This window comes from Rissa tridactyla, chromosome 4 (genome assembly GCF_028500815.1).
Source record: "Rissa tridactyla isolate bRisTri1 chromosome 4, bRisTri1.patW.cur.20221130, whole genome shotgun sequence".
Lineage (NCBI taxonomy): Eukaryota > Metazoa > Chordata > Aves > Charadriiformes > Laridae > Rissa > Rissa tridactyla.
Window position 1 is genome coordinate 69,331,363 of NC_071469.1, and position 27,896 is coordinate 69,359,258.

Sequence of the window (27,896 nt, forward strand, 5' to 3'; positions counted from 1 at the left end):
AGACATCACATTGTAGCTCTACCTGACCTATAGACCTATAGATAGTTTGCCTGTTACCCATTTTTTTCTTAACTCTTACAAGTGCTTATTCCTGCGTTTTAACCATCATCCCAATGCATCACCGTTACAGTTCTTCATTTTAATATTAGCAGTTATCGACAGGAATAGTTAACGTCCTCCCTCCTAGATCCAACAGAGGAAGCGCATGTCCCACTTTCACAAGAAAATCTTTACAATTACTTTTTGGTGTCCTTTTACAAGATGCTGAAGTGCTTGTTTCTCAAAAGCTCTATTCTACTACTCTTTTGGAAGAGCTGTACCTGTTTTATTTTGAATTCCACTCATACTGGCTGGATCCAGAGTTCAGCTGGAACTCACCATTATTGATCTAACAGTATGAGAGCTGGAAGGGCAGCATAAGAGGCTACTGCTTTTCCCAGCCTGCTGTTTAAGGGCAGGACAGCATATAGGAAAGACTATATAGTGGTGGGGATAATAGGGATATTATTCTCAAATGAGAAGTGTGTAGTTTAGGATATGATGGGGGATGACCCACTGAAATCCCAACATCAGCTTTATTCTGTTAGTTACCCCTAGCTCAGCACTGTCCCCAACACACAGGTCCTGTGCAGCACCTCTGGTGATCTCCTCACATACTCCACCATACCACAGCATGTAGCTTCTTGCTTCATCTGCTTCTAGGCTGCAGGTTAGAGGACAACATTCACTGGATGTTCCTCTCTGCGGTCAACAGTTTGAACTCCTATACAATTGTGTAGGAGCGTGTCCAGAGAAGGGCAATGGAGCTGGTGAGGGGTCTGGAGCACAAGTCTTGTGAGGAGCGGCTGAGGGACCTGGGGGTGTTCATCCTGGAGAAGAGGAGGCTGAGGGGAGACCTTCTTGCTCTCTACAATTCCCTGAAAGGAGGGGGTAGCCAGGGGGGGTCGGTCTCTTCTCCCAAGGAACAGGCAACAGGACAAGAGGAAAAAGCCTGAAGTTGTGTCAGGGGCGGTTTAGATTGGATATTAGGAAAAATTTCTCCACAGAAAGGGTTATCGAGCATTGGAAGAGGCTGCCCAGGGAAGTGGTGGAGTCACCGTCCCTGGAGGTATTTAAAAGCCGGGCAGACGTGGTGCTGAGGGACACGGGGTAGTGGTGGGTTTGGCGGTGTTGGGTTGATGGTTGGACTCGATGCTCTTAAAGGTCCCTTCCAACCCAGACGAGTCTATGATTGTTTTAATTAATATCAGCTAGTATTTCATAGCTGCTATTACTGGCAGGAGTCTAACTTGTCTCACATTCAGAGAGACAGCAAGTTCTGCTGTGGTTGTCTTAAACCACCTCCCATGTTGAGACCCAGCTCTTCCTTTCATTCTTGTGCTGGGTTTGTGTTTAGGTGTCCTGTTCTCGGGGCTTTTTTCCTCCTCTCATACTCTTTATTCACAGGCTTCTGCAGAGTTTATTAGGCCTTAAATCTCACACTGTAACATTCAGCATGCCCCGCTGGGCAGGAGCCTATACCCGCACTGACAAGGAACCTTCCCGGAGCAGGGCAAAGACCAATCCAGCCAACTGCCTCCACACGGCCACCTCCGTGCCCACCCCCGGCCGCAGCGGGACGCCGGCGGGCACCGCGCCCGCCTCAACCCCCGGCCCCGCACGGGGTGGCGGGACTGAGGGGAGGGTGACGCCCCACACTTTGGACCCTCCTCGCTTCCTGTCCGCCTGAGGGGAGCGACCGGCGGAGAGCCAGCCGCAGCCTCTCCCGGAGGAGGCGGTGGCGGGACGCAGAATACCGAGGCAGGCAAACTGCTTCCTCCTCCTCCTCCTCCTAAGATGGCGGCAGACTCCGCGGAGCAGTTCTGCGTGGCCGAGGAGCGGAGCGGCCACTGCGCCGTGGTGGACGGGAACTTTCTCTACGTGTGGGGGGGATACGTGGTAAGGCGGGAGGAGGCGGCCGGAGGGCGCTGGGGGCGAGGACGAGCGGGGGAGGCAGGCCGGGGGGGAGCGCGGGAAGGCGGGCGGCGGGCCGCGCGGTGGGGAGCCGGGCTGAGGAGCCCTGGGGTGGGGTGGAGCGGAACGAGGGGGGGCGCGCGCCCCCTGCGCCCCGCGTCCCCCCACAACCGCCCCTCTCGGCGGGCCGGACCCCGGCGCTGTTTACCTCAGCGCCGGCGCTGATTGGTTGGCGGGACCGCGCGCCGCGCGGGGGCGGGCGTTTTAAATGGCGGCGGCTCCTCTGAGGAGAAAGGCGAGGAGGATCCACTTTCCTCCTTGTTTTTCTCATCTGTTTGCCCCCTTCTTGAAGCGCGGGCGTACATGGCTGCCTTATGCTCCCTTTTCGGCTGCCTGCGTCGCGGAGCGCGTGTCGGGGAAGGGATGGTGGAGCCGTTTTGCTTCCCCTGCGCTCTGGGAGCGCTTCTCTCGTCTCCCTTTCTCTGTGGGGTGATGGCTGTAATTTGTAGCCGTGTTTTTTTCCAGTGCGTAATTCGCGTTCTTGTTCCTGAGTCCCTGCATTTTTTACTTATTAGTAGCTGTGTGTTACCTACAGAGTGTTTTCCTCCCTCAGAAAGCAGTTCCATCACTTCAAAAACAAGCTGGTGGCAGACTAAAGCCACATCTGCTTTTTTTCCATTGAAAGATTAGTACCAGTTCTGGCGTAAATAAATCCTCGTAACTCTTAGCTCTGGATGAATTAAGTCCAAAGGAGAGCTATGAATGATACTGTGTTATACATAGCCAGTTCATTTTATCCAGAGCATCTGTGCACATTGGCCCTAAAATGTGAAAGTAGCTGTACTTGGTATTATTCCTGGCCTTCATCAGGTTGAAAATATGTTTCTGTTAGCATATTCCATATTCTTCTACCTTTATTTTTCACGGGCTAAGGTAAACTTTCAAATATGAAAAGCTTGTCCTGTACTCAAGCAAAGAATTCTAGTTGGGGGCTTTTGTAGTGTCAAGAAGTTGGCCATCTTTAGAATAAGCATATATTTAAATAATGTGAGTCATCTGTGATGTACAGGAAGATTTAATGGCATTTTCTGGCCTTAAACTCCATAATACTCTGTATAACTATGCAACACCTAAATCACTAGTAATACCTGGTAATACTCTGCAACACCTAAATTGCTGCTAATACTCTATGCTTTGGTCTCTAGAAACTGAGGTAGGACTGGCTAGTGCAGTGTTTTCAAAGGTTTTCGAATAAGGATTCCGAGTTCATGGCACAGTCAAAACAGACAAAGTGTGTTAAGTTTACCAGATAAACTTTGTTAACGTAGTTTTATATATTTATTTGTGGAGAGTACTATGAAAATCATTGTTGCTCTTTAAGCAGCACTTAAAGAGGTAAATCATTTTACATTTTCACATTTTACATGTTGATGGTGAACAACTGCCCAGCTAACTTATTTTTGGCATGAGTGTTTTTGCTCAGAGCTGGTTCTGTAGCAGATGCTCAGCCTCTGACCACTGACGTGTCTAGATTAAATTGGGTAGATTTCGGCCCTCTGTGAAAGCTGCAAGCTGCGTGTAACAGCAGAGCCTACCTTATGAAAGGTACCTGGCAGGATAAACTGTACCAAATGTAGTGCATAATGCCTGATTGGCACCTTTCAAATTGAGAGGGTAATAATAAAGTATTATTTAAAGGCAAGTAATCAATATCAGTAACTGAATAATTAAATTTCAGTTTTGTATTTAACAGCTTCTCACATTCATTTAATTTTTAGCTACTTTTAAAATATTTTTATTTACTGACTCTTACTGTTTATTCCCTCCCAGTCTTTCATTTTTTCCTAAAGCTGAAACAATAATTAATGGTGTAATTGTGACCCAGCCTAAGTGCTGCAATTGCATTCTTTTGGGCTTCCTTCTCCGGTTTGTTATTCTTCCTCATCATTATTTCCCAAATTATTTTTCTTTCTTACATGGCCTCTGTTTGTGAGTCTTCATAGATCTGTTTTCCACAGAGGAATTAATTCTCTCCTTCATCTTATGGCATAGGTTAAGCTCTTTTATATTTAACATTTTGCTCTTTCAAGTTCCTTCCTTCAGTCACTGCAAGTAACTGCTCTTTTTGTGCTTTTCAGTTACACTTTTCACTGTATTTTTCCATTATGCCAAGAATTGCCTCCTAATTAAAAGTATCTCCCAAAACAAAAGATAATGAGTTTTACTACAGGAGTTTCAAATCTGGTCTGGTTTATGTTGTTACACATCTTTCTTGGCAAAACGCTAAGTTGGTGCATCTGTGCCTTTAATAAGTGGGCCCAAGGAATTAAGTTCCTTATTTTTAAAATGAGTACTTTTTTCTAACTTCCTGCTTGGTTGTTGAGTTCTTTGCCCGTCTACACAACCTGTCAAAGTCTCAGCTTCTGGCAAAGATAAAAGGGATCGTGGGAAAAAAAAATCCTTCAGGTGAAGGAGAACTCTTTTTTTCCTTAAAGAGGCAAAAAGCCCTAAAGAACAGCATTAATATACTTTGATGTATTTAGAGGTATGAAGGCTAACAGTACAGCAAAATTTGCTCAGTGATCACACACAAAACATACTTCCTTTTGTAACAGCATTTTAATAGAGGAGGGAAGCATCTTTGACAGTCTCTTAAGATTTTTGGTTTTTTTTTAAATCCACGGTTATGTTATGGGATTGTTGTGCTACTTTTTAGCAGCAGTTGTGTATGTTTCCTAATGACTAACTGTTCGCCTGTGCTATTTTCTTATTTTCACAAATTGGCTATTGTATTATATTCATATTGCTTTTTGAGTATTAAAGCACTTCTCTCCCTAGCTCTGATGCACCAAACTTATTTTTTTATAATCTTCACACCTTAAAATGAGTGATTAAAGATGCTATTAACAATCAACAAAGCTCAATGACATCAGGAAACACCTAGCACAGTATTTTTAATAGCTTCAAAAAATGAAAGACATCTTTTTTTGAACTTCTAGTATAAAATGTAAAATATTAGCATTATTGAGCTGCCTGTTTAAAATTGTAGTGATCAGCGCAATAATGCTGGGGTATGACTTAAGCTCCAGTTGATTATCTCCTTAAGATTATTCTGTGTTGCTAAGTAACATGATTTGGTATTTCATTTTAAAACGTATGGTGTGTAATGCATAATTGATTTAACATTTGCAAATTCTTTTTTGTTTTAGTCAATTGAAGAAAATGAAGTTTATCTGCCTAATGATGAGCTCTGGATCTATGAAATAGATAGCGGATTATGGTAAGTTGCATAATTTATATTTAATTAAAATATAATCTTTGCATAGATTACCGTTAGCTGCGGTGAAAAGACTTCAGTTACATGAGTTATTGGTCACGTTCCCTGGAGTTTAAATAGATGTTTCATATAAAGACTGAAGAACAGACCTGTCTACTTGCAAATTGACTTTAGGAAACACATTAATTCCTTAAATATAATTGTTTTTTTCAAGAGAATGTTTGAAATGGTTGGCTTAACGCTCCGTTGTTAAAACAGGGGCATTTTATTTTGCTATTTATTTTGGCTTACTTCTCCGTATATTAACTTTTTGTTAAAAGGAATATTTAAACACTGAATCTTCGGGGTTTTGATCTCATTATATATTTTTTGTTATTGCTTAATTGTGTTCTGAGTGTATTTGCATAAATAACTCATAACTAACCAGATCTTGCACATCACTAGCAATTTAATCATTACATTTTATATTTATTGTGTTTATATATCATATGAGGGGAGAGATAACAATGCCTCTTTTTAAAGTTTTCCAGCGGTTTCTATTACAATGATTGCATTTGGTCTGGTAAAGTAGTATCTGTTTGGGCTCATATGTGTTTTCTGCCAGCTGTCTTTCTAGTCTCCCACCTGTTTATATATTTCACTGTATTTCACTATTCAAGAGATTCATTGCATACCCATATTCAAAGCAACGATTTGGAGGGAAAAGGGGAGGAGGGCGAGATCAGGAAGGTATCTTAGAGTGTGTATGAAATTCCACAGCTGTGCGGTCAAGTCACTGACTTTGAAAACAACAGTTCGCATGCAGTTACCTGTGAAGTTCTAGCAAGCCTTTCTGCCTTTTTTTTTTTGTTGTTTTTGTTTTTTAAGCTTGTACCCTCACTGAGAGCGTGGTTTGCTGTCTGTTTCATTTGCTGAAAGGGTTGGCTAAAGCATCCTCCTACTCCCCCTTGGTTTTCACCCCTGATGTCACTTTATCAGTTGTACCAGTACAGCTGTTTATATGGTCACATGGGAAATTGAATCAGGAAAGTGATCTGCGTTAAATATAACTTCTTTTTTCGGGGTTATTTTTAACCTGGATCTGTTGTTGTTCTCGTTGAGTTTACAGCACAAACAGTTATAAGCAGTTGTGAGTGGGTGCCATTTTCCGTAGGGACGGGTTACACACGTGTCATTCACATCTGGTGATTTAGTGCCTAAAAAGTTTTTCCTTTTAATGGCTGCCCCCAATTCTTCTGGGGTTGAGGTGAGGTCAAGCATCAGAACTCAAAGCTGTAAGAATCCTTTTCTTCTGTATAGCCACCAGTGACAGAAGATGAAGGCGTCTGGTCTAGACATGGATGTTACTGGTTTCTGAGTGAGAATAGCACGGAAAAGGCTAGGAACTTGTGCTGAAGAACAGAGAACTCATTGCTAAAATTGGCATTACTGAAGATTTTTTATGATGCTATATACAGTGCAAAATGCACTTTTAGGAGTGGCATACTGGATAATAAAATTAGTGAGTACTTCTGACCTTTATTTCTGATTCTGCCTCAGTTTTTCCTTGGTAAAATAACAGCAATACCATGTTCTCATGTCAGGAGTTTTTGGAGTTAATAGTATTTACAGGTTTTGAATAATTAATATCTTGGCTCTACTAATGCTCTTTTAATATGGGCTTCACCTTCAGAAAAAAGGAAATACTTCGTAAACATATACACAATATTCACAGGAAAATCCTCCTACCCCACAGGAGCCTGACTTCCTGCGTCAGCTACAGTTCCTAGTGCTAGTTATGGCCAAAACATTGCAGCTGTATTTTTAGGTTTAAGTACAAAAATTATTAATACATCTGTTTTGGGTTTGTTAACTTTAGCAGATTTGAAAGCAGCATTATAAGACATAATGTATGTGCTAAATTGCAGGACAATGCACCTAATGGAAGGAGAGTTACCCACCTCCATGTCAGGAAGCTGTGGAGCAAGCATTAATGGGAAGCTGTACATTTTTGGTGGATTTGATGATAAAGGATACAGTAATCGGGTATTGTATTTTTTTTTCATAACATACTGTATTTGAATGAATAATAATGCTGACCTTACTGTTTTATCTGCTGTACTTTGCATTTGGATTAAGGAGAAATTTGAGGAAAAGCTTAATTTTGGTAGGAAAAGTATACTTTTAAACTGACAAAAAATTGTTTTTGTTGTAATATTCAACTCCATACGTTTTTCTGGGATTTTTCACTGAGTCGTAGCTTCGGAATGAGAAACTTTACGCGAAACTTTCTGTATTTATTTCTGAAAACTGACAGTGCTTTCCCAATTGCTTTTTTTTTTTGTTTTTAAATATGTTGGCAGCCATAATTGAAACTGATCTCAGAATATCACTTTTAATTTTGCTTTTTGATAGTGATTGCCCTTCTTATATAATCAGGTAGTAATTAAAGTTAAAATATAGCTGCCAGTTTTCCTTGTAACTGAAGGCTGGAGTAGCAAAGTAGAGGAAATGAGCTGGTTTATCATTTAGTGTAAATGAGTTCAGTCCTCACTAGAAAATAGCTGAAATGGAGACTGTAATCAGATGTCAGTTTAGCACTCACTTCACAAACCATGTTGATTTTTGTGCAGTTACCTAGTTAGGTTAGGCAGAACTAGTGACAGTTCTGCCAGGAGAATTGAACCAAGAGCTGTTTGTCTTGCAGAAGCTTTTTGCAAGGCTTCAGTTGACTCTGGAAGGAGCCAGGTATTGTTGTTCTGGTCTGGGTGAGCGAAGGCAAGGAAATGCGCTGCCGATTGTCACGCTTTTTGTATTCTCCTTGTGTATCACATTCTTCCTATATTCCTATATGTTGCTACATATTGTAAATTTCACTGTCAGTTCCTTTTTTTTTTTTTTTTTTTTTTTTAAAAAAAAAAAAAAGGAAGTAGTGTATTCCTGGGTGGTGGGATGTTCTTTTTGCTGGTGATTTGTGCTGGATTTTTCGACATCATTTATACTGAAAATGTTGTAATTTTTTTCTTTTAAGCTGTATTATGTTAATTTGCGAACAAAAAACGGAACCTATAGGTGGAAAAAAATTACAAATTTTAAAGGTCAACCTCCTACACCACGTGACAAGCTTTCCTGCTGGGTGTATAAGGACAGGTAACACATTAAGAATATTTAATACGTGTTAATTGCAGAGAGGAAGTACTATAAAGTGAAGAGAACACAGGTTTGGGATTCATGAAACGCTAATTCTTAGCTTGACTTGCTATGGGATTTTGTGTAACTCTTCTAACAACTACCAGAGTTTTCTCACATGTGAGCTGAATTGATGGTAAGTATAAACCTGCTTTAGGAGAGGGTTGGGAAATTTAGTGAAAGTTTCTAGAATGCTTTGAGACTTCAGATAAAGATCATTATGCGTCTATTACTTATGGGTTTAATTTTAACACAAGTTTAAAAATCAGTATAAAAATAATATTGGTTTTTTATTACATTATGTAAGCATTGAATTATTGCCTGCAAAAAATATATTTAGTATACTTTCATGGGTTTTAATAACGTACAATGCTGACAGTTGCAAAGGCATTTCAGTGAGTATCTTTATTTTCTAAGAACTAAGTCGGCCTAGATATCTGTGTTGTAAAAGTTACTGACTGTATATAGAAAAAATATTTAGCTAAAGATAAATACTTCAGATTTTGTGTTTATTATGGAAAGCCTCTGGATATTGTGACATATGTGGTCAGAAGAAAGTGACCTGTCAGTGATTTGTTATAAAAGTTACTGTAAACAAGTAAGAATACCATATACAGTGAACACTAACAAATGTAGATGATTTATCTGTTTCTGGATTCCACATCTAAAGATAAACTGTATAATGCCTCTCAGTACTATATCTTGGTTTTGTAATTCTAATTTAACTGCGAGACACGTGAAATTACATAGATTTGAACAAAAACTAAATTAATCTATTCAGAGTATCATGTAATCCGAAAGAAAAATTACCTGTTTTAGGTGGCAGAGTGTAACCGTTTCATTTACCAAAAGTATTTGGGGACAAGCTATGCACCTTGTCAGAAGTTTACCTTAAAATTTCACAGGATGTGAATTTGCAGGTCAGGATGTATGGTGTATTGCACAATGCTTTCAGTAACTCTGTTTCCCTAGGAATGTCAGTCTGGAATGACCTTCACCATCCCATCATTTCCTAAATTGCCTTCTCCCAAGATCACTAACAACTATACCAAATATCCTCAAATGTTGAAGTTAAACAAAACTTTAGGAACCATTACTTATGGATGGCCATTTCATGGGTGGAATATTAGGCTGGGAGGTGTGTAATACTTGCGGTATGTTCAGTAGTGCTTAGTTGAAATAATCTCTTTTTAAGCTAGAGAAAGACTTTGTGGGTCACAGGCAGCGTGTGGGCTGAACCTTGGGAACATTTGTTGTGACAAGATGTATAAGGAAGGCTCACAAATATAGCATAGGGATTTCAGTAGAAAAGGGTAGGAATTCTAGCAGAAGCACAGGCATTTTCCTGTCTCCTGTGTCATGTGTCATTTTGAGACTCGTGTCTGAAAATGTGACTGTGATAAATAAGCTTGTGGATGGAGGAGTAGTGAATAGAGACTTTGAGGTATCTTGAACCTCCTTCCTTGCTTATGTGGATTTCTGTCAGGCTTGTTGATGAGTGTAACTATTAACCTTCATCTCGGTTAAGGTTCGCTGTGTAATTAGATGCAATATGAAATATTTTAAATGGTTTATATTATTAATAGTACAGTAGGTAAACCAAAATTTGAAATTAATTATTGCAGCTTGTTTGTTTGAATGTTATTTACAAAACAGCTAAGCAAGCATATTTTTTGTTGTTCTAGGCTAATATATTTTGGTGGCTATGGCTGTAGGAAGCATAATGAACTGAGTGATTGCTTTGATGTCCATGATGCATTTTGGGTAAGAGATTTGTCACAATTCTGAGTGATTTGTCCTTCCTGACTGTCAAAACGTTTCTTTTATACTATCTCAGCAAGAATGAAAATCTGTCTGATTTTTCTTTTATTTGTAGCATCAGCAGAAATGCAAATTAGAATCTTCTACTTAGATTTGAAATTTCAGATATTGCACATTGGGAGTGGTGGGTGTTCAGCGTATTGCAAGTACGCAGTGCTAGGCTTTGAGTGCAATGAAACAAAATGCTGTCAAAGCAGGAACAAAGGCAGTAGTTTAAATCTGAAGACATATTTTAAATGTGAAACTCACAGAAAATTTTATAATTTATTTCCTTCAAGTAACGGTAGGGAATTTATAGCTTCACAAGTCTAACCGACAAATACTTTCAGTTAATTTCTTTAATTTGTTATCTGGAGTAAATGCCATTACTTTAAAATGCCTGGATTAGCTAGTTTCCTGTAATGATTTCTTACAGTTAATAGAAAGGAGACTGATTAAAGTATTTAGTGACAGGAATTAGTAAGAAATAGATATGCGTTCAAGGGAGTATAGATCCTTACATCAAATAGTATATATTGACTTACAGAAACTTATTACTTTGTACAATCTATTTATTTCTCAGTATATTACACTAAAAATTAGAAGGTAGAATTTGTCTACTGCAGTGACTGATGTGGAGCCCAAAGCCCATTTTCAAAAGTGTCATCAGCCCTAACATTTCTGGATGCTGTTGACCTTCAACTAGACCTTAGCTGCTGCATCATTATTGAAAATGTTAACATATGTTTCTTTTAATAAAATGCTGTATTTTAGTTTATTTTCTGTTTTGATAGATCACTTCTGGGTTTGTATCCTTTAATAAGCACAAATATTTTGAAATGGAATAAACTTGTTTTTAATTTTTTAACTTCTTTTTTTAGGAAGGACAAATATTCTGGGGATGGCATAATGATGTTCATGTTTTTGATACAACCACACAAACTTGGTCTCAACCAGCAATTAGAGTGAGTGTTTTTTCAGTCTTGTCTTTTGCCACAATTGTGATTTTACTGCATTTTGAATAGTTACTGTGCTCTAGAAACTGATGTTGGGAAAAGTAATTTTAATGTGCTTGGTATTGCTCAGGCTTATAACATGGAACAGGAGGCCACTCCATGCCTCTGAAATGTGGAAAATTCAGAACTGATAGGAATTTTTTTTCCCACAGGATGCTATTAGACTGGTGTTTTTTTATAATGTGTCTCTGATGCAAAAAATATCATAAGCTACAGAGAAGTACTGGAAATCTGAATACATTAGAAGATGATACGGTATTCTGTATCTAGGGGATAGTTTTGAGATAAAGCTTTGTATTCAAGCTTTAAACAACTGTTGGGAATATAAAATTACTGTCAGCGCCCCGTTGCTGTAAAGACAAGGCACTGGAATACTCCAGAAAAGCATTTAGTAGGGTTACCAGAGTGGGACTGAGGAACAGGGTATGGAGGTGTTTCAGCCCACAAGATTGGGTCTCTCTTGGTTCACCACTCAGCTTTCACAGACTTAGAGAAGGCAAGGGGAGAGATAATAAACCCACTGTACTGCTAGTTTAAGCCTTCAGTTCTTCTTTGTGAAGTAAAGATACATGTTTAGTATGCGAGGGTTATACGCTCATTATTTTGAGTGCTGTAATTCCCTTCAAGAGTTAATGGTAGAATAAACAGATCAGTTATTCTTCAGCAAATACGCTATTTTAATAGTCTTCCAAAGGAACATATATACTCACTTTCCCGGTAAAATAGTAATGCGCACATTGCTATTTATTGATATTAATATGATAGTGTACTATAAAGGTTCATAAAATCCTGGTGAGTTTACGTAAGGACTCAGTAGAAGAAATGTAATGAGTGTCTGACACTATTTTATGGTTTTTATAGGATGTTCTAAAATTCCTATAAAACTAAATGCAAAAAATGAAATTACCATTGGAAAGTAAAAGCCAATTTTGCTATCTTTATTTCTGATTTACACAGGGAATACTTTTTGGCATGTAGCTATTGGATGTAGCATCAGATTTTAAAATCTGATTTCCAGAGATTTTTTTTGTACCAGTTCCTGATGGTTTGCACTTTGAAAAAATAAAGCTGCACAGGACATATCAGCAATAACTGATGTGTTGCTGTAATTTTATACTTAGGAATTAAAGTAAATTAATTGAATTTCATTTAAGCAATGATAAATCAGACCAAGAGGGAATATATTAAACATTAGCTACTGAGTGAGCTCAATTAACACTGTCCTTGGCAAATACGTATATCTTCTAATGTCTGTGGAGTCTTGGACTTGACTACAAGTAATTTCCTTTTAAAGTTGCAGTTCTGTCAGCATATTGATGCATGTTGGCCTTACTTTTGCAGTCTGTTATGCTGACTTGCCACTGTCCTTGGCTGGCACTTTGGTCATGTTCTGAAGGATCTTGTTTTGGTTCTTTCAGGGTGGAGACCCACCTCAGCCTCGAGCAGCTCATACATGCGCTGTGCTGGGAAATAAAGGTTACATCTTTGGAGGACGAGTGCTGGTTAGTGTTTAATTAAAACATTTTAGTTGCAGTAATATTATTTGCTTGGCAGCTGGTTTTTTTTATAACAAATTATTTTTGTAGTAGAAAAAAATACAAAATGTCTTCAGCCTAACCTGTATGTTAGGGGTATTGAATCCAGGATGCTTCTTTTCATCCCCCTCTACCTTGCAAAAAGAAGAGTCTGTCTTTCTGTCTGTAGAAATGCAAATGTTTATAAATCAACAAAAAATGGTTGATGTGTGTGTAACCTCTGTAGGAGATGGTTCTCTGAGAGTGGAGCAAAGGCAAGCCTGATGATAGACCGGCTTTAAATAAATTATGAGATGCAGCATTCTGTGCTTGCTACAGCCTAACAAATTTATACATCAAACCTGCTGGCTTTTTTCCCCCATTTCACTTAATGAAACGCCAGCAAGTAGTAAATATAACTGGGATTTTAGCTTGTGCTTCCCCCTCCTCCCCCCCCGCTAAAGAAAGAGGAAATGTGTAAAAACAGTCAGTTATTCACGCACACATCTTGCATACCCTGATGTTTACCCTCTGGGAAAGTGAAGTTCAGAATAGCTGTTGGGATGCAGGATTTTATATTTAGAATTGCAACATGTGGTTCTGAAAGGTAGGAAATAACACATTTCAGTTGGCTTTATAATTTAAACTTGTTCTTTTTTGCACATAAGTGACTGAAATACAGGTGTCTGCAAAGGGCAGCTTGTGATTACAATGGCTGGGTACAAAGCTATTAGTCTTCGTATGTTCAAGCCGGTACAGGATGCTGCAGTGTGTTCTCTTGTAGCACATGCTGCTGCAGGCACAGGTCATTCCAGTCTTGTGAAGCCTGTCCTCTGCCCTCTGAATGTCAATCTTAGTCTCAGTCTTTACCTTTAGCATGCTCAGTGCCCCGGCACAGAATATGTGCAGCATACCATAGAGATTGCTGTTAACAGCTTTATTCTGTGCATCCAATATAAGCTCTTCACCACAAGAGTAAGGCTTGTATTTGTTTTATTGATAGTTGATCCAAGACAGTACCGCTTAATACACTGTGGGAGGATCTTAAATCTGTTGTCCCTGAGGTAATAGTCAAAGCCAGCGTAGGAGCTGTCTGTATAGGATGCAATCAGTGCATTTCTAAATCAAGGCGAGATTCTTGCTATATAATCTTAACTCTTCCTAGCTCTTTTTAACTTAAAAGGCATCATGTCCCTGGTTGTCTGTACCTGTACAAGCAAACTGGAAGCCACTGGGAAGCAAGGAGATACTAAAACCTCTCAGCAACGCACTTAATTTTTCTAGTACTAGTCAAAGGAGGTTTTCTTTTAAGTTGTTCTTTGCTGAAGCATTAATATAAGTATTTAAGCCTGAGGCAGCAATCCAGTACAAAAAACATATTCCTGTCTTATGTCTGAAAATAAGGATGGCAGTAGGTAATCTTAACTAATGCAGGCTGCCCTATCGTTTTTAAACTTTTTGCAAAGATAGTTTCTTTACAGGATGGGAAGTGTACCACCTCTTTTTAGAACTGTTGCAAAAGCATAGGGAAGGTAGTATTTTTAAAGGTCTGTGTATGAGCTGGAGTTTATCAGGAATGTGAGAAACAGATTCTAAGGCAAGTAAAAAAACCTCCTAATTTAAGTTACTGTGTATTCTTCCATATTTTTTTTTAATTTAAATTTTTAGCTCTTTTTAACAACAGCTAATTTAGAGTCTTTAATCATATTCAACTAGAGGGTAAGACTTGGTGCTTTCTATTTCTACTACTATGAAAAGTAACACTGAAGAAGCTTTTGAAAGCCCTCAGTGCTGTGTTTCTATGGTTTCATTATATGAAAGAGACGGAATTAACTGTTGGTTGGAAATGCCCTACGATGAATGTATGCCAACTTCATCTTGGAAAGCTGCCATAACCGAAACCCTGTATTCTCAAGTACTTAAACATGAAACTGTAAAATTGCACTTTGTTCCCTATCCCCTGTTTTTCATGCTGTAAAAGCTGTACTGTAAAGCAGTGTTCTTCTCAGGGAAAGTCTACAGCTCTGTTACAAAATGGCTTACTCCTGCTCGCTCAGACAGAAACCAGACATACAGATCAAGGCAGGTTCAGAATGGCCACACAGTGTCCAGACAGCTTTTCAGTTTAAATCACCTCCCACACCTGCAGGAAAAGTTTTTACCTAAGTCCCTCTTCCAGGCAATCAGAAAAGAAAGTAACCACAATTGATCCTGTTTATTCTTATCGTTCTGCATTACGTGTCATGTGGCCTTTCATACAGGCTCACAATCTCTGGAATTGTAGGTAAAGGCCCACCTCTGCCTAAGAGAGGTGCACGCAGTAGCTTCCAGAGCTATAGGTTTGGACAAACTTGATTTGCAAATAACTAAGGGAATAAAGGGATATTAGAAGAGACTGAAAAAATATCTAGTCTTACTTGAATCTTGTGTGTCAGGGTCAGCCATGCCGGGCTAAGTGAGCCCTGGGCCTCTGCTATGGACTTGCTTTGTTATGTCTGCTGTATAAATGAACTCTTGCTAACCACAGCTGAACTGAATCCTGCTCCTCGTATAGCAAGCCTGCAGATATAAGAGGGAAAGAAACCTAGATGTGAAGAAGTAAACATGCAGCTCAGGACCTTCTGGCCTCCCGTTTATTTCTGAACATTTCCTCAGCCTTCGAAGCCTTGCTCCCTCTGGCTTTTTGTGAGCAAGAGCTTTCCCTGTGTGGCGCAGAGATCTTCACACCAGGAACAGAATAGCACAGAGTGTCATGTCCAGGCTAGTTAGGGTTGCTGCACTGTGCCTGTTGCAACTGAACTGCTTTGTAACTCAAGCTAGGATTCTCATGCAGCCTCTGCAAGTGAAGTTATTGGTAAACTGGAGCTCACCTGTCATTTGTCCACTGTGCTGGTGCGTGATTAGATATGCCCTTAGAGGCTTCTATTTAACTCTGACTATTTGACTACAGGATTCAGAAATACAAGAAGGCTCTGATCTGAAAAGGTTTTTCTCTTCCTTAATAACCATTTGCTAAATTTCAGTGAAACCGCTTGGGAGCAATGTCAGAGAAGAGTGAAATTTTTGAAAGCTATATTTAATTTTATAGGAGAGGAGCAACAACTGTAATTTTCGCCTGAGTGATACTCTGTTATTGATTGACTTTCTATCCTAGAAATAAATGGAAGGAACTTTACAAAGGTTAGGGAACATTTCAGTGGGACTTGAGGAATTAATGTAAGTCATGAAACAGGAAAGGAAAGCTAAAGACGTCAGAAAAACTCTATGTTTCCTGACAACAGGATTAACTCCTCCCCAAAGGATGAAATCTTGCTTATCTCCATAAATTAAGGAGCAAATACGGGGTTGCTCTGCTCCTCCTTCTCCTTCTAGTTCACCATAATACAAATCTTCCCAGGGAAAAGGCTCTACAAGGAACCAGAAAGGGCCAGGAAGTGTCATGAGGCTTCTCCTATTCATCTTTCTGGGAGGAAAGGGCACCTTTTTCCAAACTTGGAGCTAGAACTGGTAAAAGAAGATGGTGATGATCAAAATCAATTGTACCAGGAATCATTTGAAAACAGGCTCAGAAGTATTATGTGGACTCTGTTCGTCCAGGTAAGCCCCTGCAAAAACAGAAATGGGAGAAAGTGGGAAGGAAGGAGAGTTAGTCCAAAAGTTGATGCAAGTCTCGTGTTTGATTTAAGTGGAAAGTTTTTGTGTAAAGAATGATGAAGTAATAAATCCAAGTCTTGCCAGCAGCTCTTCGCACATCTGGTGCCTTAATGCATGCATGTTGATATTTCCTGTTATCCTTTCTGTCCCTGAAGATCAGAAGAGACATTGAATTGCAGTCCTTTTCTCGCAAAGATTTCAGCTGTAATAGCTGTTTGATTGTAAATCTCAGAATGGAGAGCTGCACAGAATTTACTGTGACAGCAGTGAGATGTGAATATGCCACCCTTAATGCCTTTCATCGTGCCAGAAAGCTAATCCTGAGACAAAGCAGATCCTGGTTAATGTTTACTGTGCTGCAAATAAATGAGCATGCCATAGATAAGTAGGATGTCTAAGGAGTCCTTGTAGCTCAAAGGGAAACGCAAACCCTCTTATGAGGCTTGATGCTTTTAAGCTAATTAAGAATCATTTTAGGATTATCAGCTAAATGATTAAATATAGTAGGCAGCATTTAGAAATACATGAAAAACTGCAAGAAAACTTTGCATATAGCAAGTGATGGTACTAGAACCTGACTGTGCTTTAGAGTTTCCCAAATAAGGGTGGGGTAGAAAGGCATTTTCATTTGTTAAAGCTATGTTAAAGGACTGAATCTTAGACATAAATGTCCAACTGATGCGGTGTTTTGCATTCAAAATTAGGTTGATGTAATTATGCATCTGTCAATCTGTTGAATCATGAGAATGTAAAGATTATAATACATTGATTTCCCAGGGACCAAGAAACTGAAAACTACTTCATCTTCTGCCTAATGCCTAGGAAAGGAAAGTCAGTGAGGAGGTCTTGAACAGCATCTTCTTGAAACCTTCATTTCCAACATAACAGCAACTTTCTTTCTTCCCTTTCTTTAATAGATGTCCTCCATATCGAGCTGTGTTATTCCAAGATGATTAAATATTTTTAGTTCTAGAGGCCAGCATGTTGCTTTTTCCCCACCCTACCCCCAAGTGGCTAGCTGTGTACAGGTACAGCAGAAGATGCTCAGTAATTGTGTTTTGCTTTCTGCTTGTATAATTTGTTCCTCATTGCCTTCAAAGCCATCTGCAGGAGCAGGAAACCGAATAGACTTGTCAAGGAAGACAGATCTGTTCCACTAGCTGTCAGTTGGACCACACTTTATTGTTATATTCGCCCTCTTGCAGGGATAAAGTTTCTCAGGCAATGCACAAAAGCCCTCACATTCTGCTTTTCTTTAGCCTTTTGGCCTCTCTGAAGGCACTTCCAAAATGCTAGTTAAGAGTCTCTTCCCTTGCACAGAAAAGGGCTAGCACATAGTTGATCAGAGGAGCCCATAGCTATCCTGAAAACCTTGCTGTTTCCTGAAATACCCTGAGAGACTTCCCGTAACTCTGATGGACAGCTTTGGAAGTCTCTCAAACTCCCTAACTGGCTGAGTTCTCAGGGGTAAAACTACTCCTGTTCTGACTTAAATGACAAGTCTAGTTTCTGCCTCAAAGGATCTGCAAGCTGGAGAAAGGCTTATTCTAATAGATCTATGGACTACCCTAGGAGAAAAGAAATTGTAAGGTAAGGCAAGATACATTTCCCTACTTCTCAGATACTGTTTTGTAGTACCTAGGAGAATCACAAATAGCAGTCAGGTGTATTGGGAGCCATTGAAAATAGCAAAGAAATTTTTCTTATATTCCCCCCACCTTTATGTTTCTAAGACAATTAGTTTCTTCATCTCAAAACAGAGGCAGATATGCAAGTGTATTGTTTTCCCATTGTTTTATTGACACATTTTCGTATTTTTATAGCAAATGCTAAAGGGTCATAAAACCTTATTGTTGCTAGTAGTAACTTTGTGAAAGGGCTCACCTTCCGGAAAAGAGACAAAAACATAGATGTGATGAACTTTTTCCGGGATGTCATGTACCGAGTACAGTAGCAACCAGAATATTTCAAGGAATAAGTGACCAGGCAGGAGGATGCATAGTTCTGATCAGAACACAAAGAAAAATAATGAGAGGAAACTATATGTAGATCATTACCCCTTTTGCAGTTATCTACCATGAATTCTACGGATGACAATTGAATACGTTTGCAGGAACTGAGTATCACATAGTTCTTCACTATTAAACTGCTATTAAAAACTAAAATTGGCCCCATGCTGCCATTGTATTACTGTAAATATTCCTGACAAGTAGTTTCCTGAGAGTTGCATGGGCTTTTTGAGAAGAACTGCTTTTCATCTGGCACATTATACAGAGTTGTTTTAAGCCACATGGGTACGGTTCTCTTGGAATATTCTGTCCTGAGATGGCCTCGCTGAAATATTTTGCTCATTGTTTGCTGAATATAACACAACTGGGATTTTATTTATTTGTTTTAGCAAACTAGAATGAATGATTTGCACTGCCTGAATTTAGACACTTGGACTTGGTCTGGAAGGTAGGTTTTTCTCTATGACACTTAAAGTAGAATGCAGCAGATTGAAACATATTGTTAAATAGTTCCAGTGCTAATTTTGTGGCTTTTCTAAGAGGAGAATGGGAGTTTGGGGACTATTTTAACAGCTGTTATATTGTGATTTCAATTTAGTTTAATTTGATAGTGGTTACGAAGCTTTTTCTGTTCTGCACCAAAGCATTGATGATGCTATTTTAAGCACAGCATGTAGTGATTTAACATCATCATTTTCAAGATGAGTACATTTATCCATATAGAATTTTATTTTTCTTGTCTTTTTGAATACTGTTTTTACTAGCTATATTTGTCTCATTATGGTACAGAATGAGGAAAGATCTTCCCTCCCCCCCCCAAGATAAGCATCTTAACCATTTTTTAAAAAATCAAGTAAAAAGCATCACATAAATATTTAAATTTTAAACTAAATCCAGTATTATTATACTTCCTAAGACTTGTTTGTTTGCAGGCAGCATTTATGATAGTGCTTACTGCACGTGTAGAATCAGTGAATCAGTGGGTATACTGTTAGCTGACAGACAAACCAGGAGATAAGCAGTAACTGGTGGGTGATAACCACTGTTCTGTTCCTATTCTGGAGGTAACCTAATAGTAATTTCATAAAAGACCCTGAAACACCCCTTTCCTGAGTATGTGTCAGTACTGATCCCGCTCCAGGGCTTTATGTGCTTCATGCACCTGTGATGGGCATCGCCAATCACCTGTGACTGCTGACCTGATCCTGCACCCAGTGTGTTCCTCTGAGCTGAGAGCAAAACAAGGGAGTAGACACCATCCTCCATAAAGATTAAAAACTTTGGCTGGCTGAATACTGCTAACCAAGCCAAGTTGAATGCAGGTGTTTGAAGTTCTTCTGTAAAGTACAGATCCTCCCAGTGAGGAGGACTTGGTTTGTACAGTCCTACCTTCAAACTCACTTATTGGACGTCCTCTCCTGAAAGAAAAATTCCAAATGTAATGGTGATTTTGTATTATTTTTTATCAGTAGCGTGAAATATTGAAATGTTATCACCCATCAGTATCTGGTATATATTTTTCTGAACATCAAAGCCTGTTGTATCTCAGCACAGTTTGCCTTTTTTGCCAATTTTAGAAGCATCTTATACAAGAGTTGTGCAAAGCAGGCACTCAGACATTGTGACTTGGCTCCAACTTCGGTGCCAAATTTAGTAGGACAGTTTTGCAATCACTGTTTAATTAGCTATGATTCTTCAGCCTTTGCTTCCAGATGGAGAACTGCTTAGCAGTCACCAGTATTGAAATTCCTCTAACTGAGCTGCAGATGCCTCTATTACTCACCCCTAGGCTTCCTCTGGGCTCAGTTAAGAGAAACAGGGTATGCTTGGGCATGAAACAACTGCTACTAAGGTAGACATCTAAAATAAATCACCAGTTATGCTTTTCAAGGTCCTGTTTCTCTTCATTGGTTATAAAGGAAATGTAGATGACTTGTCACTATCTGCACTGTTCATATGGTAGATTGAGGACACACCTGTGTATATTACACTCACCTCACTTTAGCAAAGTGGAGGGAAAAAATAAAAGTAAACTGCTTATTTAAGATACAGTCTACCTGGATTGAACGTTGCCTTCCTACCCACTCTGGACAGTGTCCGACTAAGATTCTGATCCCTCAAGAGAGCTTATAGGTGTTGGCATCTGCTTTTTCCATCACCTTTCCAAAATGAGGACACACTGAGTGTGCAGTGGCCTAGATTCTTTGTGTCTAACTTTAGGTACTTTACAACAGAAGTTGCCTCTCTGCTTAGTATGGAGATAGTAGGTGGGCTGATGCCCTCTGGAGGTCCTTACTCTTCTCTGCTGTCTCTGTTGGGATCCTCCTGAGACAACTGTACACCTAAGTGCCTAAACTAAGGTGATGTGAATCCAGGCCACCCACTGTAGGGAATCCCTTATGTTCAGGTTCTTTACTGTTCAGATTCTCACCTCGAGTGTAGATAACCCTGCAGCTAAAAAAAGATCAGCATCAAATCTGTATTTTTATAACATCAGCAGATTTTTGAAATACTAAGCATACATCTGTTTCGTACTTTGGAATTCCACTTTTTCAGTTTGGGTGACCCACCATTGTGTTAAAAGGCACAATGGTTGAAGAGTAGTAGCTTTTGGATAAAAAGTAAAGCCATAATCCTTATATCATTTATAAGATCATTTTCCTAGGAGTAGAAAGACTGTAGCCACTCAGGATTCATTAAAGTTTATCTCAAATAATTGAGTCTGTTTACCTACAGTTTATTTGAATATATAGTCCTTTCTTGGCTGTCCAAAGTGCCTTCAGTTGTACATTAAGTAGTGGCTCTAGTGATCTTAAGAAAACAAACAAAATAACAATCAATGCTTTTGTCCTTACATTTGATATTTATATAACTGATTGTTCAGAGAACAGTCGCTACAAAAAATTACTTAGTTTAGTTTTTAACACCACCCTTCTGAAGAGTATATTCAGATTGCATAAGTGCAGCTTTTTCACTGGGAAAATATCCAAGCTTGTTCTAGGACAAACTAAATTAACTTTTAAATCTTCTAGCAGGTTTATTTTCAGCATTTTTTTGAAAATTTGATTTTGTTCATTTGTTTCACCAAGAATTAATATCAGTGGAGAGAAACCAAAAGATCGATCCTGGCACACACTGACGCCAATAGGAGATGACAGACTTTTTCTTTTTGGTGGACTAAGTTCTGATAACGTTCCTTTAAGTAAGTAATTTAGAGATTATAATTCTATTGTACACTTTTAGTACTAACCTCATGTGGTGTGCACATTTGTTGTGTTTCTCAAACTACTAAGACCTAAATCTTGTTACAGAATTTTTGTGGCGCTTAAGTATTTCTCTAGCTGTCCTATTATTTTTATAGCAATATAGAAGCACATTGTGTAGGACAAAGAGAACGTATGATAATAAATCTTTCATCAAACTGTCTGTCATCTAAAAGAATAAAGGCAAGAGTCTCACATGGTTTGATATGAACAAGGGCTAACTTTTTGGTATCAATAGCAATTGCAGGAAGACAATACAAATAATGTTAACATAATGTGGATTTTTTTGATGAATAACAAATCACAGCTACACAATGTTAAATAGGAGTAGGATAGTCTTATACTGAGTTCCTTTTCTAGAAAGTGCAACTTATTTTCAGAAAAATGTGAAATTAGTTAAAACAGTTTTGAGTGTCATGGATATATTCCATTGGGAGGGGGTGATTTTCTCAATATATACAGAAGAAAAAAGTAATTGTATTTTAATTCCAGCTTTCAGTGCAGTGAGCTTTTTGTGACTGAACAGTTAAGTTAAATTACAAAGACTGAAAAGATGCAAGTTAATGTGATGATGTTACTGTTATCTTAATATAATGTGCTCTTAGAACAGAGAGCTTTTTGTATAAAGAAAAAAGGTAATACTTTGTCCCAAGAAAAAGTACTAATATATGTTCTTATATTGTAGGTGATGGCTGGATTCACAGCATTACAACAAATGGATGGAAACAACTCACCCATTTGCCTAAGAGTAGGCCTAGGTATATAAAAATAAATAATGCTTGCTGAAATGTAGGTGTTTTAAAAAATTAAGTAATTTTAAATTAGTGAACAGTATTTTTAAACTACATTATAAGAATATTTTAGAAAATTAATACAGTATGATTGAATATTTGCTTTACTAACTTATGTTCCTTCATACCTGATACAGCATTATTATTTTCTGTATTTGTTGATGCTTATTTGCATTATGATGTTTACTTTTGCATTAAAAGATTTTTTTGTGATGAAGGATCTGGGTGTCCAACTAACCTGGTGTCCTATAGCCAAATTACTTTTATTTAAAAAAACATGTATCACATAACTTTTGAGGAATTAATAACCTATGAGAATAATAGAAGTTGATTAATGTTGATACATTATTAGAAACACAGGGGAGACGGCCATGGAAATGTTGATGCACCTTTCAGGGTTCAAAAGTATTATAAAATAACCTGGTTTGTTTGGGGTATTTTCCCTGAGCAGAAGCAGCTAATTATGATTACAGTTTTGCAAAACTGAATTTAGTACTAAACAGCACGCTAAATGACTGGAGTTTCGTTCTTTCAAGGACTTAACTGCCAACCAAAAAGGGTCTAGTTCCAGAAAGTGCATTGTTCATACTGGCAACAGCACTGTCTCTTCCACACCACGTTCCCCTTCTCTCTCTAGTTTAAGACTACAGAAAAAAACAGATTCTTTCTGACTAAAAGCAAGTTTCATGTTCTGACCCAGAAGCTGCCATTGAAAACAGGTGCTTGCTGTATCAGAGCACAACCTTTTTTGTTTTTTTAACGCAGTGTTTGAAGCATTTTCTATATTTATAATGTAAATACTATTGAATTGGCTTGCTGTAAACAGTAAATACTCAGTTTTTCATGGAATTCATTCTGTACATTCACCCAGGTACTCTCAGCACAATTTTAGATCATTCTTTTAGCATAGTGTATGATTCGGGTCTGGCATTTGCATGCTTCCTGCCTTACGTTCTGTTTCTATTACTGAAATACCTTTACCTCAATTAATTTTGTTCCTGTTTTATCTTATTCTAGGGTGTCTTTTAAATACAACAGCACTGTTAGACCAAGTTTTCTGCTCTCTTATACTTCAAACTCTTTCAAGCCCAAATAAATGGATACCTTAGCCTCATAGAGTATTTTTTTCTGTCTTTTTACAATTAGTGACCTAACACATGAAGGGACTGATGACTGCCTTAAATAACGAAGCACATCGTTAGCAGTCAGGGATCTTGTCTGTCTTTGTGTTCAGTTCTTTACGTGGATGGTCTCATAAAAGTTAATTGCTGATGTGCAATTCATAATTAAACTTCATTAAAAAAAAAAAAAACCAACAAAACCAATAAACTTCAATAACCTTTTTCAGGAATTCCTGAAAATATGGATAAAAGGAGCCATAGCAAAACCTCTCTATATGTTGAACTAGTTTGTGTGTGAAGTACTTACTTGTACCATAATTGTATCCCTGTTTTTACACAGGATTACTGCAGCAGGATCTCCGCAGCTGAAAAAGGTTTAAGTCTATTGGTCGTATGATTTTATAGCAGGACTTAAAATGCACCAGCAATAATACATATATGTGTACTTCTTTTATCGATTTTTATTATTTTATATTAATACACCATATATCACACATGCATTAGTGTATTTTAGTGATGCTTCTGCAAAATTAATTGCCTCCTTAAATTCTGTAAAAATCATTTCCTTCAACCTTCCTTTTTAGTAATTTCTAAAAAATGGTCTTTCAGGTTCTAGATCTGTCATTTTGTATTGGTAGAAAATACTTTTCTTCTTTCTGTCCATCACTTGTACTTCAGTTAACATTCTGCGTGCCAGGTTAAAACAGAGAACAAATTGTATGTTTAATGTAGATTCCCAGTGTTTTCCTTACAATGTAATTCTGTTATTCTGGATAGAAGAGCTGTGTAAAAAGGTTACATCGATGCAGCATCTGTGTAATTTAAGTAACGTGCTTTATTAGAATGTTTAGGTGATAAGTTAGAGCAGCTGTGAGAGAACATAAACTCTGTCAGTCTGTAGAAAAAGCCTCAGGTTGCGAGCTAGGATGTCAACAGAGTCCAGGCAGGAAAGGCTTCCCAGTCTTCTTCGGTGACGAAGTCCAGGCCCGAGTTTTCGTAATGCAGATTAAGGCAGAGACAGATCTATCTACAGGTATGAGGAAGAGAAAAGGTGGGATACAGTTTAGCCGAAGGAGAACGGTGAATAATTACTGATATGAATGGAGTAAGAAAGTGAGAACGTTTACTTGCGTGTGAAAGTTCTAGCGGTTAAATAGACTTAAAGGGCCAGAGCTCTGTGGTGATAATCATCTTGTGGTATTTACTTCAGTGGTGGTACACCAATAGAAAAATCATAGATTTTGATCTGCTAATAATAAAAAATAAATCTAGCAAGGTGTAGCTACTGAAGTAGCAGAATCGTTGTTAAAGCAAGATTGTACAAGTCAGGGTTTGGTTTAGTTTTTTATTTTATACCTTGTGCTTTTACATGCACAACATGAAACTTGCTTGTGGGCGTGATGTAACTGACACACAGAAGATGATCCCCAGGAATCTTTGGGGGAAGCGTAAAACTGAAAGAGGATAACTTGTGTTCTGAAGCTCTCATCCTGGCGTGCAGGGATAAGAGTCAGGACTGAAAACCCCACAATCTCAAAGCCGTTAAGAGTTGTAGTTACGAATTAAAGAAATAGTGGAAAATTTAAGAAGAAAGGAAAAAAAAGAAGGAAAAGAAAAGCTGTTCTTGGCAAAAGCTTGTTTCGTATAGTTACTTTGCTTTCTGGAAATTTTCCACTGTAATGTTTTGTTGAAGTAGTGATAAATAAGAGAATGTATATGTAACTAGAGTGCAGAAAAGTCAAATAATGACAAAAATAGATTGGTCTGTATGAAATTCAGCAAAATTCTCATGAGATGGATAGTCACATTGCTCTCTCCTTTTATATTGTTAAAGATATGAGTAATACCGTATTTTAAGGGATTATTTTTCCCTCTGAAGACTTTTGAAAGAATGTCTTTCTCTTGGTTTTCTAAGGAGCACGAGTTCCATTACCACGCTCTGTGCGTGCGTCTCCTGGCTGCCTCTCCCTCCCGTATATGTTACAGATCAATTGACACAGTTCAGTAATATTTGAGAAAAAAATAGGAAGCTCAGAGACACTAAGTCCCAACATACTCTGTGCTGAGAAATGGCCAAACAGAAAAGAGAGATGCTGGTCATCGCTTCGCTCCGGTGCTTATTCTCCATTCTTCCAGACGAAAGGGCTGCCGTGAGACACGGGCTGATAAAGAACAGGCTTTATATTGTTTGTGTTTCCGGCTCACAGAGCAAACGTGTAAAATACTTTATTTAAAATGGTAAAATTCTTCTGTGTAAGTAATGAGGCCAGTAAGGCTCTGTGCATGAGTAGAATCACAGGATTAGAAAAGTGACCTTTCCACTTTTAATTGAAAGGAATTTATATCCTTATAGCAAAAAAGTCTTCTGAAAAGAAACTTGGATATGAAGAATGGAGGAGAGTCGAGTGAGGTGAAGAGGTTAATGTGCCAGTAAGCTTACTGCTTCTCTGAAACCCTTAAAAACATTTAGTTTTTAGATTTGTTTTTGCTGATAACACAACTGCTTGTTGTTACTCGGTCACTAATTCTATTTATAATTTTATGTCTAGATTGTGGCATACGGCCTGCCTCGGAAAAGAAGGAGAAGTGATGGTATTTGGTGGAAGCAAAGATGACTTGCATTTCATGGACACAGTCAGTAAATTGCATAATGAAATCCTAACACTATAGGAATTAAAACTGATATAAAATAAATATACTTGGGTTCATTTATCATGTGACGTTGTGAGATGTGACCTTAGCTGTTCTTGGAAAGTAATTTATGAGGGATTTTTCCTGCCCTTGTTAGGTGATAAAAAGGAATTTGTTATTCAGATTCTTTAAAAATAATTATTTAAGTATCCTCAGTTTTAAATTATGCATGTGGTAATAAATGTTACGTTAATCTAGAAAGCAGCAGTATTTCTGAGAAAAGATGTTTGTCATTTTAATGGTTCTTTGTTTCTCTTGATCAGGGTCACTGCAGCGACTTGTTGATATTTCAGACTCAACCTTATTCACTCCTCAGGTGAGTTGAGGTTATGTGGCACAGAGCCTGGTGTAAACCCTTATGGCACAGTGCTTTTATACACAGCTCTTCAGATTATAGACCATTTACTTAAATCTTTCTCTTTTTTCTTTATTTTTTTTTCCTCTTCTCCTTTTTCAGGTTGTGTCTTGACTGCATTGGTAAAAACGCAGCTCTCTTGAAGACTCAGATTCCGTGTTTGCCATCCAAACTTCTGCAGCAGGTGCTGAAAAAAATCACCTTCTGGGCTGCAGTTAGCCACCGGCAGGAGAAAAAAGCTGAAACCGAAAGACAAAGTCAACTAAATACCACATGAGCAACGGCAACCAAACCAGCGAACGCTTTGGTTTATTTCCAGCCTACAAGCAAAGTCTTTTGTTAGTGAACTTGACTAATGCTACGGAACAACTGTTATGTTAAGCTGAGTTTCTAAGTGAAGTTTGAGAACAAAGAAAGCCTTTTTATGGAAGTCTCTTTTGTTTTCTGCATTCTAGAAAACTGATAAAAACTTAATTTGTATATATTGTTAACTTCTGCTGTTGTGGTCTTAATGAGACAGTCCATACAACTTGTTCTTTTTGAAGGTGAGAGATGATACGAAATGTTCTCAGTTGGATAAAATACAGCTTAAGTCTAAAATCTTCCTCCAGCCTTATCCCATTGGCCTTTCTGGAAAGAGAAAAGTAGTTCAACATGGTATTTTTGGAAGATTGACACTTCAAGAAAGGTAACTGATTTGCTACCACCACCGAATCCAATTGATTCCACCATCTCACCATCCCGTTGAACGACTCCGAGTGGGAAAGTCGATGTGATTCCGGTGGGAATTGGGGAAATCCTGCCAGGAGCAGTGTTACCGTTTGTATAGGAAGAGCTTACACCCTGTTCATAAGATGGTTTTACTATGGTTCTGTTATCAATGAGTCCTTTTTGAAATAGGTTGTATATTGTATTTTGGACGTGTAAAGTTTATATTTAATTCTTGTTTAAAGAAAATGCTTATTTATTGTTTAAAAAGAGCATATGTAGTACTTGCTATTTTTCTGTTTCAAAAATTTAGTTAACAGGAGCACAGTCATTAAAATTTTATAGAGTTGAATTGAGACCAATTTTGACTGGTTCTTGATGTTTTTACAGTCTGCGAAACTAACTTCATTGGGGGAAGGAGTGAAATTATATTGTAAAGGGAAGTTTTCTGATGGGGTATTGCAGCAGAGCCCTAATTTTATATTCAAGGAAACATTTAGTATGTTTTGTGGCTCTTTTTAACCAAGAAGTTGTCTGTCGGTTAACACGGGCTTCTCGAGGAGGAAACACCCCCAC

At 38.3% G+C, this 27,896-nt stretch overlaps 1 protein-coding gene across 1 annotated transcript; it reads left to right on the plus strand.

Annotated features, from left to right (window-relative positions):
* Positions 1–1,634: 1,634 nt before the first annotated feature.
* KLHDC1 (kelch domain containing 1) lies at positions 1,635–27,676 on the plus strand. Its single transcript, XM_054200080.1, has 13 exons — positions 1,635–1,938; positions 5,163–5,233; positions 7,138–7,255; positions 8,241–8,359; positions 10,084–10,162; positions 11,080–11,163; positions 12,633–12,716; positions 18,781–18,839; positions 21,481–21,593; positions 22,340–22,412; positions 26,116–26,200; positions 26,521–26,573; positions 26,715–27,676. Exons 1-13 carry the CDS (start codon positions 1,837–1,839, stop codon positions 26,887–26,889), a joined length of 1,215 nt encoding a protein of 404 aa, XP_054056055.1. The 5' UTR covers positions 1,635–1,836; the 3' UTR covers positions 26,890–27,676.
* The last annotated feature ends 220 nt before the right edge of the window (positions 27,677–27,896 follow it).

Coding starts and splice junctions, on each gene's coding strand:
- KLHDC1 (XM_054200080.1), top strand. CDS start 1,837: ATGGCGGCAGACTCCGCGGAGCAGTTCTGCGTGGCCGAGGAGCGGAGC. Junction 7,256..8,240: donor ATAAAGGATACAGTAATCGG/GTATTGTATTTT, acceptor TTTTCTTTTAAG/CTGTATTATGTTAATTTGCG. Junction 11,164..12,632: donor GGTCTCAACCAGCAATTAGA/GTGAGTGTTTTT, acceptor TGGTTCTTTCAG/GGTGGAGACCCACCTCAGCC.